General features: G+C 40.5%; 3 protein-coding genes across 3 annotated transcripts in view; 2 read left to right on the top strand and 1 right to left on the bottom strand.

Annotated features, from left to right (window-relative positions):
- Positions 1-2,723, bottom strand: part of stk32a (serine/threonine kinase 32A) — a 66,592-nt gene extending 63,869 nt beyond the window's left edge. Inside the window, exons 1-2 of the mRNA XM_085289545.1 lie at positions 2,496-2,723; positions 1,036-1,539 (exon numbers count right to left, since the gene is read on the bottom strand). Of these exons, the coding sequence (XP_085145671.1) occupies positions 1,036-1,087 (52 nt within the window). The 5' untranslated portion in view covers positions 1,088-1,539; positions 2,496-2,723. The remainder of the gene's footprint in view (positions 1-1,035; positions 1,540-2,495) is intronic.
- A 2,765-nt stretch (positions 2,724-5,488) lies between these two features.
- On the top strand, positions 5,489-7,772 carry cytl1 (cytokine like 1). Its single transcript, XM_085287982.1, has 4 exons — positions 5,489-5,672; positions 5,905-5,949; positions 6,182-6,328; positions 6,985-7,772. Exons 1-4 carry the CDS (start codon positions 5,520-5,522, stop codon positions 7,027-7,029), a joined length of 390 nt encoding a protein of 129 aa, XP_085144108.1. The 5' UTR covers positions 5,489-5,519; the 3' UTR covers positions 7,030-7,772.
- Positions 7,773-9,878: 2,106 nt separating this feature from the next.
- Positions 9,879-15,479, top strand: part of stk10 (serine/threonine kinase 10) — a 38,453-nt gene continuing 32,852 nt past the window's right edge. Inside the window, exon 1 of the mRNA XM_085289539.1 lies at positions 9,879-10,393. Within this exon, the coding sequence (XP_085145665.1) occupies positions 10,235-10,393 (159 nt within the window). The 5' untranslated portion in view covers positions 9,879-10,234. The remainder of the gene's footprint in view (positions 10,394-15,479) is intronic.

Here is a 15,479-nt window from a genome sequence, read left to right as displayed (position 1 = left end):
CATCAGGGTTAACCATGAATAATTACTTGATCTTTGATAAAGGTTGCCTCGATTGAAAAAGAGAAAACAACAGATTTCATTAGAGAGTGTGGGCCAGAGTAAAAAATCGGACTCTGGTTGGTCGCATAATAGCTATGTTTCTAAAATTCTAATGATAATTAGGAGAGTAGAGTAGCATCCTGCCCTGGCTTAAACCTTTGGCTAAATGCAGCCTTAGTCTGCAACTTTATAAAAAGACACAAATATATCACATCACCTGATATACTGGATATAGAGAAGAAGGTAAGAAAACCTGGAAAAACCACTCCACTTCTGACTAAATTACTGACTCATGTAACACAGACTTTTTTGAAGGCCTTGGGGTTCCGCCAGAGTGGAATTAATTTCCGAGACTGACTCAGATCAATAACATCACAGACTATTATCTACTCAGGACACAAAGAAAAAGAAAATTTATTCAAACCAGGAGCTTCCGAGTTAAAGTACTAGTCCTATCAAAGGCTCCCTTGACTGCAATCAGCCTGAAAAAGAAAAACAATTCCTAACCATGCAAGACTTGGGTGATCAATAATGATAGATGTAAAGAATAAAGAATTAAAGAAAAAAACAGATGAGTTTTGATGAATGTCTTTGGCATTCAGTAAACAGCTTTTGTTTTTCTCTCCTGTACGCCTAACTATAAGAATATTTGCAAAAAATATATACACTGTTGTGGTCATATTAAAGCTAAACAGTTGTATATCAAGAGGTATTCCTCTTTTTCCTTACTGATGAGGAGTGGCTGCAGACCTAATCAGCATGTTACACTTCTATGCATTAACTGTAAGTGCTCTTAATCTTGGAAAGAGGATGGAAACATCTTTGCACATCAAAAAAAGCTGAAGAAAAGACGGGTTAAGCCAATCACTCAGTGGTGGTGAATCCTGCTCCCATCCTTTGCTGTCTTTGGTTTCGTTTAGATGTTAATCTCAAAGTAAAGACACTAAAAGTAGAAAAGAAGTGAAACAAGAACTATTTTAAAGGTTTAATACTCACCCTCATCTGTGTCTTCTGTGACTGGAGCCTTGCTGGACTGGCCAAGCCCCATGGTTGCTTCTCTTGTGGATTTTTCCTGTTGTGCTCAACTCAACTCAGCACCGAACAGCTCTCCCTCTGAGACTCACTCATAGCCTGGTCAACAACTGGCCCCAAACACACACACATACACACAGACAGCCTCACGTGCTCGATTGCGTTTTGCTGACTTGAATAGGTCCCGTCTTCCTCTTAACTGCCCACCTCGACACAACCACACATCACTGGATCCATACACGCGCCCACAGAGAGTGAAGGACTTGGGGAAAACACTAAAGGCACTGAAGTGCTGACACGCACACATAAACACACAGACACACACAGGCAGCACAACTACAGCGTACGTTCCCTGTCTGTCTTCGCTGCTGTTCAGGCGACTGCAGGCAGACGGGCAGCTCGTCCAAGCCAGGAGGCGGGTGGGTGATGTGCCTCTGCCTCTGACCCTCTGATGACTGAGAGTCTAACCTGTGCAGGAAGGCAGGCAAACATGACACCGCCATCGGAGTGAGAGAAGGCGGGACAGAGAGGAAGAGGGGGAAGAGGCAGCAGACTTTAAAGATACCAATAAACAAACTTTAATAGCAGCAGTACATAAACAACTCACTGAGGCTTGATTAGGAAATTTACTTAGTTAGTGAAAGAGGTAAAAAAAATAACTGCTATTTGCATTTCTTACATATCCAGATCTCTTTTCCACTTCCTACCCCTTCATTCCTTCCTCCTTTACTTTTCCCATCATTTATCAATAATTGAATTTATATATTTTAATCATAAGCACATCCCACAGAACAGTGCAAGTGTGATGAATGGTAAGGTTTTTTCCATTAAGAGCAAAAAAGCTGCAGGCTTGATTTAGGGTGGTGTTATGTACTGTGAATGGAAGCCATTCAGATGCCTTTTTAGGACAGGAGATTTCAAAAGTTTCTCTATTTTTTTTTTCCAGAAAGAAAAGAAAAGAAAAATTCAGTTTTTACAGAACAGTTATGCACAATGCAATTATGAGTTGCAAAGAAGTGACTTGAAGTGATTAAATGGCATGATAATTTCCTAACACATCGTATCATATTTCAGTGGTTTTCCATTAAATCCTTTAATGTCACGCTTTAGTGCCTGTCAGTATCTTCAGGAAGAACGAGGGTCTAAAATGTGATATGTAGGTAAACTGCCTGCATGCAGTCCTTTGGGGAAGCCCGTTAATGAATGTCATCCTGAGACTGCGTGATAAGGTCACCACCGCGAAGGTGAATGTCCCTCTTGGGTAAATATGAAATATTCAAAAAAGTAGTGCGGGAAGCCGCAGTGCTGAGCACCCCGCAGAGGACATTGTGCCGGGAGCCCTTATCTGATCAAATAGGAAAGCATGCGCTGAATATAAAGTATCCCCACGCTTCCATGCAGGACAGCCGTGGGCACCTACCTACCTTAGTTGAGCATAGGACCATTTCTAGTCCGCTTTGCTGCAGAGAGGTGAAGAGCAACAGTGCTGCTCAAAGCATCACTTGTAGTCCCGTGTTCGGACGACGACGCACCGGGACATCTGCCACGGGAAACAAATGGTACCACACGGGAAGACGTGACTTGCGGGATGTGCCGACAATGCGAAATCCTGCGCTGTGCTTCTGGAGGACAACAGGACAGACGACAGAGCCGACGAAACACAGATATTTTGGCGGGGGGGGGGGGGGGGGGTTGCTGCTACTGGGCTGCTTACACTGATGAGCGGCTGACCTCCTGTTCAAGAGCTGGCCACCCGCGTGCGCCTTGGGAGAGGCACGTTTCGTGGGCTGCTGTAGTGGGGGCTGAGGTTTCCCTCGGTTTTTTTCCACGAATCCTTAGTCATTAATACTTCTCTAGTGAAATTCCACATTGAGAAAAATCAGATTTCCCATTCAGTCCCCCCCCCCCAATCACCCAATGCTGATCTTCTCTTACTGTATAGACCATCACTTTGAAATTGCCTCATATTGCTCATTTCCCTATAGTTGCCACCATGGAGTCAGTGTTCATACTGTGTTGACAAGAAGTTGTAACCACTTCTTAGCACCAGAACTGTTTCCACCAGGTGCCCCAGGTGAAAGTCTCTTTATAGTCCAGCTGAGCCTGCTGCACCATAATAGCTTTTAAAATTATATGGAAATAGTAATTAGCGTCCATAATTCTCCATCTATAATGTCCCTCTAGTGTTCCATTCTGAGTCTGTGCAGATCTTAGTGTACTTTATTGTATTGTTTCATGCCAGCTATCAATACAGAGTTCATATTCTTGAATAGTCAAAAGCATTATAAGTTTTCTTATTGCCTACCTGTGAGAACAGACACATAGGTAGTGACAGTCTTTCCACATTTTATAATATATAATTATGCAGAGACCTACATCTTTACCTATACATGATGATGTAGATGATGATCTTCATTAAATATGTGAAGTATGTTGCTTACTGCAATGCAGTTGGATTTCCTTTTGGCCATAGTTCTTTAGTGCAGCCACTGATTATATATTAACATTTGCAGCCATTAACTACTAACTGTAAAACACATCCATCCATAGTCAGGACTGCACTATTTCCTGCCTCCCCCTGCTAATTGAGCAAGCCAAGGTCGAGAGGAGAATGGCTGAGTAGTGGGACTGGGGCATGCAAGACATGCTTACATTGCACTTCCTCTTTATGCCCGTCATGCTAAGATGCTCAGAGTTGGTCATCCATCTTACTGACAAGATCGCCCCACGCTATGAAGTGGGAGCAGATATCATTCAAAACCAGGCCAGTCCCTTATTGGGCATTTGACAGCATTGGGAAGTTTACATGTTTTTTAGATGTGATGAATAACGGCAGGCTCAGATCACACAGGGGCAGAGATGAAGTCAAGCTACATAACATGCCTGAGGTCATAAAATGCGTCCCTGTTTTCCCAGTTTTGTAAGTGAAAATGGGAGATTTTTATTTGGAAAAGGGAAGCTGTCATTGTTATGCCCATTTATACTGGATACAGATTTGAATAGAGGAGTGGTGATTTTTTTTTTTTTTTGCAGAACTTTTATGCAGAAACTATAGAGCCTACAAGTCTGTGAAATTAGCCCCATCTAATGGATAAAAATGAGATTGTTGCCTAACTGCAGTCAAACTTTATACAGCAAGGGTAGTTGGCAAGGCTAGGCTAAGTAACTGCTATATGCCAGCTTTTTTTTTTTTTTTTTTTTCCGCCTGTCCCATTTGGTTCTTTAGCCATCAGAATTGTTGTCTGAAGACCAACAAGGATACCCAATGGATTTACTTTGCCAAATGGATCATCGTGGCATTGCCGTATTGGTCCATTTGGTCGATCTTTGTTTTTATTATTTATTATATTTTATTTTCAGATGTTACAGACGGGACAGACATGAGTGAGAGATAGGAAAGGGAGAAAGAAAGAGGAAGGAAAGGAAAAACAGAAGGGGAGAGGGACAGTGAGAAAGGGGGGGGAGAAAATGCCAGCTTTAAAAAAAGTGTACAACTCATCTGCTTTACATTTTGAAAATTGATAGTTGTTGCAGTGAAGCTATTTGGTATGACCACACATGACATTAACAACCACTTGTTCCCATATTCATAAACAAATGCTTTTTTTTCTAAATTAACCAGTAATATATAGTGATTTTTTAAGTCCATCACTAGCTCTTACATTAGCTTGTTAAAGAAGAGTTTGCTATGTTTCTTCTTTACTTATTCATTTGTTTATTTGGTATTTTAGTTTAGTTCTGATGAGGCAATTAGTAAAAATCATTGTGAAGCTGATGCTCCAGCCATTAATGGAAAACTAATTCAATGCCTTCATTGGGATATTCAACATCTAAACTATCTGGACTCCTCTCCTCCTGCATAGAAGATATTAAAAACATATATACAGACTAAGACATGCGCCAATTTAATGCGAAAAGTACTCTGTGCTGAGTTGGAAAATTCATAGTGTGCAGTTAGCTTCACAGTTTGTATGTATTATACAAATAAAAATTGTTGACATAAAAAAGTGTATGAAAATGTATCATCTGTGGTGGAGAGAACACTTACCAAATGCTACACATAATCAGAATCTGTAGTTCATTTCCCAACAGTTATCACTGTCAGTGAAAAAAAACACTGTTTCTAAAGATTCATATATAACAATAAAAAAAAATATTTTCTAGCTACTGAGCAGTAATGCAGATACAACTTCAAAGTTGTATCTTTTACTTTATTTTAAATTTGTATCCATTAGAAGAGGAGAATCGATGCTGAACTCAAATGCACACAATGCATGCAAATCTGCGTTATTGCATCACAAAGGATCTTCCCCTGTCATTCCTTCACAGTTATTTTGGAGTAAACAAAGGGTGTGTTAAAATCCATCCAGATGCATACGTGGCTCCATGTGAGCGTTGGTCACACAACCAAACCAAAGCTCTGCTGGTACACAAGGTGTCAGTGAGTCATGGCGATCTTTAAACACGTGTTGTTTATCTCATCTTTGATGCCGCTGATATTGAGCTACCCTTTCTACCCTCCAACATGCTATACTAAGGTGCTGAGCATGGCCCGGGACCTCACCCAGTGGGCAGCAGATTTGAAAAGGGACCCAGAGACTGTAAGTCAGCTTGGTAATTTTTTATTTTACTTTACACTTAAGTGGTATTTTATAACTATTCTAACTGTTTAAAAACTTGTAAATAATAAAGATTCTGTACTTTACATACATAATTGTATATTATTTCAGCTGGCTTTAGTGACACGAGAAACATAATTTCAAAGAAATCATGGAAAGTCAGGAAAGGTTGTAAAATCTGTGAGACTTGATAGCTGTCATTCTTTTCATCCAGAGTTACTGCATGGCACACATGCCAAATCTCTACATTGATGTTCATGTAAGTATGTCTTTATTATTAAAAAAGAATAATAAAATGGCATGATTTTTGCCATATAACATTCCGAAAAGAAAATGTTTTCTGCGCTCTCCGTTCTGTCGATGATCTACACACATTGTTTTGAGTAATCTGGCCGTCCCTGCATTTTTGACGCTCACTTATGTGGTATTTTGACTCCAAACTTTAGCTGCAGTAAATCATGCGCAGGGACACTAATTGTTACTCATGACAGAATGGTTGTGTGATGTACAAAATGAGCACCTACCTCCAAATGGTGGAGGGCCTGCGACAGCGCCGCTGTGCTTACACCAGAGACGTAAGGAAGCTGGGTGTCACTATGCGACAGCTCTTCATCATCATGTCAGAGAGATGCCACGGGGTAAGACAAGACAAGCTGTCTAAATAAGTGTAAACTGTGCCATACTCAATCATATATCAGATATTAACATCCCATCTTGTGGGACTTAAGTGTGGTGTAGTGCATTTTTGCCTGGAAACTCTAGAAACGTCATAAAGTAAATTACAATTCATAGTTAAGATCAAACGTATAGCTCTGATCAAACCAGATTTTTATTGAATATGTAGTCACTGAGCTGCGTTTTAACTCACCCATGCACCTGATATAGTTTCATAAACTGAAAACAGGCTAACAGTGATGAGATGCATTCAAACTAACTGCTGTTTACTGGGTCACTCACTTGGTGATTTCGCAGGATTAAGCAGGGTTTATGATGCAGATTATGAATAACCTTCTGTGCTCTGTGAGCATTTGATCCCACTCACCTGATCTGTGCTGTCAGACCCATCTGGGTCTGCTACTGGTGTCCTGACATGACTGATCTGCCCGTCTAGCCGAGGCCACAATGCCTCAGAGAAGGGTCAGAGTAAATTCACTTACATTAGAGAGAAAGGTAACCTTCTGCTGTGGCTTACATAAAGCATATACAAACATTATTTATCAAGTGAAAAACAAGTCACTGCTAAAATGTTCACACTTCCCTCACCGGTGTCCCATGGTGTGTTTTGTTTTCATAGGACTTGGTGTTCACAGCCTTTGACTGCTCTGCCCTGGAGCGCTGACATCCTGGATGCTGAAATATTTCAAGCTGCTCACCGAGAACGTTGATAGACAGCGAGAGTCTCAGTGGACATTCTTTATTTCTTCAAGTAATGACAGAAAAAAAAAAAAACCTGGAAGACATGAGTATGAGATCACCTCAGTAAACCATATTGTGATTCTGATGTTATAAGCATGCATTCTCTTTGTAATGACATTTATTACCAACTAGATGATAAAGCAAAATATTTTACAGAATAAGATGCATTATTTTTTTTAATATTACACAGGCTTCTTATAGAATGAATAGAGTCACATGTTTGGTTGATAGACAGTTGTTTGAATAAGTATGCAAAAACTTTTAATGCTGACTAATGAGTTAAACCCCTATGGAAGCAAATTAAAACTGAGCCTTCTGAGTACCTTTGATCTGCCAAATGTGATAAAAGACAGCATTCATTATATTTCTTGCAGGGGTTTTTTCACACACAGGGTGCCAGATAAGCATATTGCATAGTGCATAGTGGAGGTCATACTGACTGTATTAGGGCAGCGCTTAAGTAACAGTAACAGACAAGTAAAAGATCTGTCAGCCAAGACACTTCTATCTTGCTTTTGTCGTCTTTAAAAACATCTGTAATAGCCACAAACAAGCTACTAAATTGACGCTGAGGTGTGACTGTTCTGCTTTTATATGTTCCCAATGTGTAAAATGGACTTTGCAACACAATATAAGGTTTGGTATTAAAAGTAAGCTCCAGCATGATCCAGCAGTAAGCTTTATTGCATCTTACGATGGAAATATCACAGTAATTCTTTTGTGCCTTACATGTTTTAAATACAGTCAAAACTGGAACACATGACACGCAACAGTAAGGATTGTGAGGTATCTGCAACCGTCATTTTCATTTGCCATAGCAGGAAAATATCATTTGTGCCCCAGTAAGACAGTGCACCGGTCTTTTTCACTTCATAAGTCATTACATTTTTGAAACAAACATCCCTCTGTTTTATCTACTGTGTGAAACAAGCTGATTTATTCAGAACTGGTGATTTAGTTCTTATACTTTTAAGTATAAGACACATTTTCTTGTACCTAATATACAAGCTGGTATTCTAGGACATTCAGAGGGTTGGTGTGACAGAAGAGGATGGGACAGGGCGAGATAGAGGCAGATGATCTGCTGTGGCAACCCCTAAAGGGAGCCGCTGAAAGAAGAAGATGCAAGCTGGCTTCCTAAGAATAGAAGTTAAATCAGTTGAGTTGTCCAAAAATGTATTCTCCTTATGTCTCTAGCCATGCAAATAAAAAAGAAGATGACTAGGTTTCAAGAGAGGTTTAATTTTTCAACATGATTCCAAATGCACTGCCATTGCAGTAAAAGCATACATGGATGGAAAAACACACAATGGTACACACATCAGTCATGGATTGGTCTCCCCAAAGCCCAAGCCTGAACATTATTGAAGCTGTGTGGGACAGAGAACAGAGCAGAAGAGAGCCAATATCCAAGGAAGAGCTTTGAATGTCCTGCGAGAAGCATGGAGAACTAATCCTGAAGACCATTTAAAGAAATTAGTAGAAAGTCTGGCTAAGAGAGTTCATGAATAAAATACTGACTTTTAAGCTTGTTAGAATTATACACACTCTGTTTTTGCCTTAAATATTGCATTTCCATGCATGTTTACACGTTTTTATATATATTACTTGTTTTATTTCTCACCGATATTTCAACACTCAAAGAAATTTTACAATACTCATACAATAATCTTTAAAACAATCTTACTCAGTTGTCATGGAAGGTCATTTTCAGAAACATAGATAACCTCCCTGATATTCTGTTTGATGTGGACGGCTGGCTGTGTGTCAGATTGCCACCTCCAAGTCCACCTCTTCTCTTTTTATCAGTGCCACCGTCTCCAAGCTTACATTATAACAGTTCACACTACCATGTTGTAAACATTGTCTTTCACACGATAATGTGAAGTCATGGAAAATGTGTCAGGTGATAGGATCTTCAGAGAAAATGAGATAATGGCAGTGAATTAGAGGTTGAAATAATAATAAATTACATTATTTTTCTTTTGGGAAAGGGCCCCACGGACACCACTTATATAATTACGTATTTATACAAATATCAGGATTGACGACAAGTCTCCTTGATAATATGTCCATCATGTGTGAATGGGTGAATGACTGAATGTAGTGTAAAGGGCTTTGGGGTCCTATGGACTAGAAAAGCGCTATACAAATGCAGGCCATTTACCATTACCATTACCATCATTTTCTTCATTCTCCCGACGTCAAATTTCCCACATACTACGCAGAAAAACAATGACTTTCCCACTAGAGGGCGGTGTGGCCTTGCTTTTTCAGTTGAGTGAAGTTTAACCAGCATGTAGCTTAAAAGGAAATACAAACGAAAGTAAGAAGAAACCAGTGCATTTTCTTTTTGATATTGATTAATGAGCTTTAAAAACTGTAAACGAGCTGTAATAAAAAATCACCCAAATTTGTTTTCTTTTTTGCCCTTTAATGATATATTTTTAAAAAGCAAACAGAACACCTAAACAGGAGAACGAGAAGACAAAATCTGTATATAATGGTGTCCTAACTTCATGCATGCAGTCTAAATGTTCTTACAGGGGTTATACTTTGGTATACAGCACAGCTGTTGAAGTTGAAGGAGACGCCGCCGCTGTCAGAGAGCACGCCGAGCATCAACCCGGACATGAAGTCCTGTTTTACCGCCTCGACGCTGTATATCAACCGACTCGTTCTACCCAAGGAACTACATTTCCTACATTTCCATGTCGGCAGCGCGAGCGCTGTTCAGAAACGAGGTGGGGCTATTTTGAATCAACAAGTTGCCCAGCCAGACAGGCGAGCAGCAATTCCATCGTGTCTTCGTAGCAGCAGGTGGTCACCGCGCGCCCAGCACTTAACCACAGCCTGTTAATTGGATTACGCCAAGTTTCCACGACAGAGCCCACGGGCTGAAATGGACGGAATAGATTAACTTTTTCTTCTTTTTTTGTGAACCAGCCCAGTTCTCTTTTTCTTCTCTCAAGGACGCTGAAAGTGACGCTGTAAATTGGTAGATAAGACTTTCTTTTTAGCGGACTGCACGTTTCTGCGTGCCTAGTGCTCTCGTGCTCAAGACAGTTTTTTTTTTTTTTTAAATATATTTTTTTCTTTTTAAAGTTGAAGTTAGTACATTGTTAATAATGGCGTTCGGTAGATTCAGTAAACTATTTCGTCTACCCACCATGGATATGAAAAAGAAAGCCAAACAGTACGAGCACGTCAATCGGGACGTCAATCCCAACGACATTTGGGAAATTATTGGCGAGCTGGGCGACGGTGCTTTTGGAAAGGTCTACAAGGTAAGTGTGTTCTCAAAAGACACGAGGCACCTGTTGTCTGACAATGCTGTAGAACCCCAAGAACCCCATTTGTCCTCAAATGAAGTAGTCCTCTCGAAATGTTGATAAGTTGCCTGTTTGTGCTTATGAAAACTTCCTTGAATATCAAAAAGTTACTTAAGTTTACTCTGACAAAATGTAGTAAACGTCCTAATATATACTTTATACCAGTTTCATTTCAAATGGGTGTTTCTGTGTATTTTTCCCCCACCTGTCACACACTTTAAAGCCTTGCATCCTTTGGGTGTGGACTAGTTCCATTCACCTGTGGGTGCTGAACCATCCCAGCATTGCTGTAATATGACAGATATCTGAACTATGTTGCTGGTCAAGAGTTCTTATGTTAAACAGACCCATGCAGTCATTACATTAACTTTGGCTGTCATGTGAAAGTTTTGCTAAATATTTAGAATCAGCATGGGTGACTACTACTTCTGTGTGGCTCCTCGATGCACCTCTCTTCTTTTCTCTCTCAGGTCTGACCTCTCAGAACTTGTGTGAATGCAGTTGAAATTATGTATGCCATGTGGAGGATTTAGAAAAATGCCACGATGTGACTCCACTGTTGAGTCAGCCTGCAGGGACAGTGAAAGCACCTTAGCACCACCACCAGCAGCACCACCACCATCAGCACTTTGACTCAGTGGAGATATTTAATCTGGCTCTGTAAGACATTCACTGCCCTCTGCAACGCGGGGCACAGGCCTTCTGTGTCTACACAGCCCAGTGGAGCACAGTGAAGGTCTTTGACACATCAGGGGCCTCAGTGGAAGAAGTGATGCTTTAAGCAGAATTCTGCACTGAACAGAGAGCGCAGTCTTTTCAGAGGACCCCACCTTGTTTAGACTTTTCTTTTTTTTGTTTTTACTGGAAAGTTTACATACATGTGGGGAAATGGGTGTGAAGAGCACCATAATGCTCACTATTCCAGCAAAGCTATTGCCACGGATGCAATTTAATGAAAAGAAAATAGTAACATGGCGATCAAGTTATAGCTAGAAGTGAAGTTGCATAATTTATCTTAACAGTGAAGCATACTATGAAAACGCACAGTGCTTTGAGTTTTCTTCCTGAGATGCTAAGGCAGGGACCTGGTACAAGGTTCTTTAAATCTGAAGAAACCTTTAATAAGCTGCTGTTTATTACTCAGGTTTCTAAGTGCAGAAGTACACACAGTCCACTTCAGCTCCAAAGTGTTTAAAGCTAAAGCCAAATGAAAGTGGCTGGTACATCTAGTGTGATTAAGTGCTACTTAGACAACTGGCAAGCTTACAAAATGTAATGTCCCTTCCACACTATATTTGCCTGGGTTCCTGTTTCTCCTCCTTCAGTTGGTTGGAGGAGGACAGCTCCACACCTGCAGCTGTCAGATGGAGTGGAGGGAGGCAGAGCAAGAGCAGACGATGGCCAAGAGAGGAAACTGTGGGACTGCATCAGGAGACGGCTTCCTCTCGCTGCTCCCAAACCTCAGAATAATTGGCCCATCTGTGGGAGGGAAAGGCCTTGTGTGGTGAATTGTACATGCTTTCAGATGTTAGAAGTATTTGATAGAGCAGGCGTGAGGGAAGGAGGCTCTGTGTCCTGTCACTTGTGAGATCATCTACTTGTCAAACTGTTTGGGGGAGGGCAGGAGTCACAAAAAAGATGGCTGTTGATGTGCAATGGGCAGCAGGAGAAGAAAGTATAAATTTCATTTGTCGGACACCGCTGCTTGTAGAGCTTTTTTTGTTTTTGTTTCGGTCTTTGAGATTGAGGACAGATTTGTGTAATTGTGCAGTTTTGCTAGAGAGTACCGAGTGCTCCACACAGGCTGATTCTCCAAAGGTTAATGTCACCAGCAGGAGAATAACAACTCCCAGGCTTAAGGGTAGTGCTAAGGACAAATCAATCTATGTGTGTGCATGGCTGTAACCCAGGAACAGTGTGAAAGAAGGATCTCATAAAATGCAATATACTCCCCCAGTTATCGAATATATTCTTCCCTGTAGGTGAAACTGTACTTTTCCATTATTGAAAGGCTGCTAGGAAAAAAAATATGACTGTCTATAAAACTTAAGCCTGTGTTTCTAACTTTTTTATTGCTGGAGATTGAGGGTCAAAATATTGTGCAAATATCTGTCATCCAAGTGCTATAAGTACAAGCGTGCACTTGTGTTGGCTGATACTTTGATGCATAAATTACCTGAATGCAGAATATTCATTTTGTTAATGAGTCTGAGTATCACAGGACGCTACAGATACAAACATGTACTCAAACATGCTGTTGTTTACACCTTCTGGTGCTCTGTTAATGAGGTTAAAGTATCACTGTCCAGCAGCAGTTAAATGGGATTATAGAGCAGCTAAATGGAAAGCCGATGTTTCTAACACTGCATTTATCACTCGAGGGCCAAACATATCTTTAACCTTAGAGCACATTTTACTTGTCAGTAAGTTAGTTTTGACCACAAAAAAAAAAATCTGTGTGCAATCAGTGCTACGTTTAGATTCAAATTGCAGTTAAATTTTATTAGCACTAGTTAAATGCTAAATTGGATTTTGATGCTTGCTATCAGTCTTTTACTTGCTGGTTTGTTTCGCAATGTAATGCACACACCCACAACACTGTGACACTTCTGTCTCCCTGTAGGCTTTTTTTTTTTTTTTATAAACTATCACTGGCTAATCAAGTTTCATATTCCACTTCCTGCAGATTCAGTGTGTCATAGGATGATGTCTTTGCTCTGTGCATGTTTGCACTTGTTGGAAGGAGTCTTGCGCTTGTGTATGAAGGTGTTGTGGCTGCAAGTGAGGCATGAAACAATTGAGTTGTATAGCCCTTCTCACTAATTAATGAGCCACGTGCCACTGAGCACACTAGCCTGCTGCTGCTAGTGAAATGTTTCCATAGACACACACAGGCTTTAAGGTTACGCGCTGTCAAATTCCCTTTGTGGGATGAAAAGCGCAGTGAATCTTGTCCCTGTTGGTCTGACAGTGTGTTCAGCCTGGATGTTGTGTAGTAGAAAGTGTGTAGGTGGCCTCAACTATGGCAAAAACGAAACGAGTACGGTAGTCGGCCAAGTGTTTAGGCCACAGTACTTAATGTAACGGATCTGATCATCTTTGAAACTTTTAAAAAACTCTATTTATGCACATTAGGTTGGAGAAATGTGGTCATACACCGGGCCAAAATGTTGTGGGAAATCCTGGACTGGTTAAAGGCATAAAACAAGACATTTCTCTTCTATGTAGTTTTTTTGTAAGACTTGCAGAAAATCACTTAAAATATGATTACCATCTACTGTGAAGTCAAAGAGAAACTCACATGGTGAGTAGGAGGGGGCAAAGGTTGCAACTTCCTTTTTGTGAAGGAAAGCCGCAAGGTTCATATGAAATGCTCACAGTTATCAAGAGTGGCTCCAAGACGAATGTTTAAAAAGACTTCAGTGGCATTGTCGTCACTGCTCCCGAGAGCAGGGTTTCCCTGGGTCTAATCTCAGGGAGCAGCTGGGCCCACGGTGACTGATAAGAGCCCAGCTGGATGGGTGTGGGCTCAGAATGGTTGGAGTCCCTGTTATCCTCGTGATGACATTGTCATCGGCATTTACAAAAGCCGTGATCTGTGTTTCTAGTTGTAGGTCTGAGGTTAATGATCTACATGATAATTTCTGATATGTGTGAGTTCATACTCGGACAGCATTAGCAATCGAGAAAATGAAAGATTTAGAATTTTCAGTTATATCAGATTTTCTACATTTGTGTCACTTGTACACTTTTTCTGATTAATCTGGTAATCATGCAGTACTTGCCCGAGCTTGGTTTTGTGGTGTGCTTTAAATTCTTCTAGTCTGCACTCAGGAAGTTTGACTCCTTTGTCATGAAAGTCAAGGTTTGAAGGCCGGTGTATCACTGATTAAAGAATTAAGTGTTACAGGTTTTCTTCCAAGGCTGTCTGTGGTATTGTATGTTATAACTTCCTGCCTCCCTGACCTGCTTTGTTTTTGTGACTTTGGGGTTGAATTTGGGGCATGTTGCAATGTTGATCACAACTTTCACATCCTGAAAAGGCTCATTGCTTCATTGTTAGGCAGTTTTTGTACAAATTTGTTCCAGTCAGGTATCCTTTGCCCAGTAGTCCCAGTAGTAGTCTAAATTCATACATTTGTGCTGTCTTTACAGTCAGTGGTTTTGATAGAGGAGGAAGAGTCATGCTCTGGCGTTGAAAGAAGAAAATATGTCAAACAATCTTTGTTCTTCACTGATGCGTTTCGCTGTAAGAGCTTCTGGTATTTCACAATAGAGCCATAGCTACATTCATGTCTTTAATCTATTTTTTTAAGGTAGGGGTTAGCCATAATGATTGGGTTTGCAGAGCCATTCACATGTCTAGGTGAAAGGTAAGCACTGGCTACGCAGCCTTGAAACATTTTAGTCACTTTTCTTCTTCTCTTACTTTACTTTCTTCTTGAGATTAGACCCAGAGAAGCCCTGCTCTTAGGAGCAGTGACAACCACACTGAAGGCTTTTTATCATTCATCTTTACTGTCTTGGAACTTAAAAAACCTAATAAACAGTAGCAGTGGCAAATTAGTAATTTCCTTTCCTGTTAAAAATATGTCATGTGAGAGTTATAGGTATGCTTCCTTGTGCCTTTTTTTTTTTTTTTTTTTTTTTTTTTTTGGAAGAACATTTTTACTATGTCACATGAATGCATCATATCCAGTAAATAAAAGATGATGACTACATTAGTTTTCATACTTTACTGGGTAACATACTTCCACATAAACCATTTATACTGTTGACCTTTACGCCCAATCAGTATTTTCTATTTTTTTTTTATCACAAAAAACACAATCCATTACTCCGTAGTGGTTTGTCAGTTTGGCCTAAAGTGTAGGGAGCTTGGGGATGGGGGGGCTCCAAGATAGTGGCTTGGGCCCTTCTCAAAAGCTGCGAACAACAACCTTTACCAAGAAGATAGGAGAGCTGGTGACTTGACTGGGTGGATGAATCCAGGCAAATGCACTATTCAGTCACTTCTACTTCCTATAAGGTCTAATTGCTG

The sequence above is a fragment of the Mchenga conophoros genome, linkage group LG10, assembly GCF_057382185.1.
Source record: "Mchenga conophoros isolate Kocher_MC1m ecotype Shallow Benthic linkage group LG10, M_conophoros_male_GT1.1, whole genome shotgun sequence".
Taxonomy (NCBI): domain Eukaryota; kingdom Metazoa; phylum Chordata; class Actinopteri; order Cichliformes; family Cichlidae; genus Mchenga; species Mchenga conophoros.
The sequence above is the reverse complement of the archived record's forward strand: the minus strand, read 5'-3'. Positions and strand labels throughout refer to the sequence as shown.

Coding starts and splice junctions, on each gene's coding strand:
- cytl1 (XM_085287982.1), top strand. CDS start 5,520: ATGGCGATCTTTAAACACGTGTTGTTTATCTCATCTTTGATGCCGCTG. Junction 5,673..5,904: donor TGAAAAGGGACCCAGAGACT/GTAAGTCAGCTT, acceptor CTTTTCATCCAG/AGTTACTGCATGGCACACAT. Junction 5,950..6,181: donor ATCTCTACATTGATGTTCAT/GTAAGTATGTCT, acceptor TACTCATGACAG/AATGGTTGTGTGATGTACAA.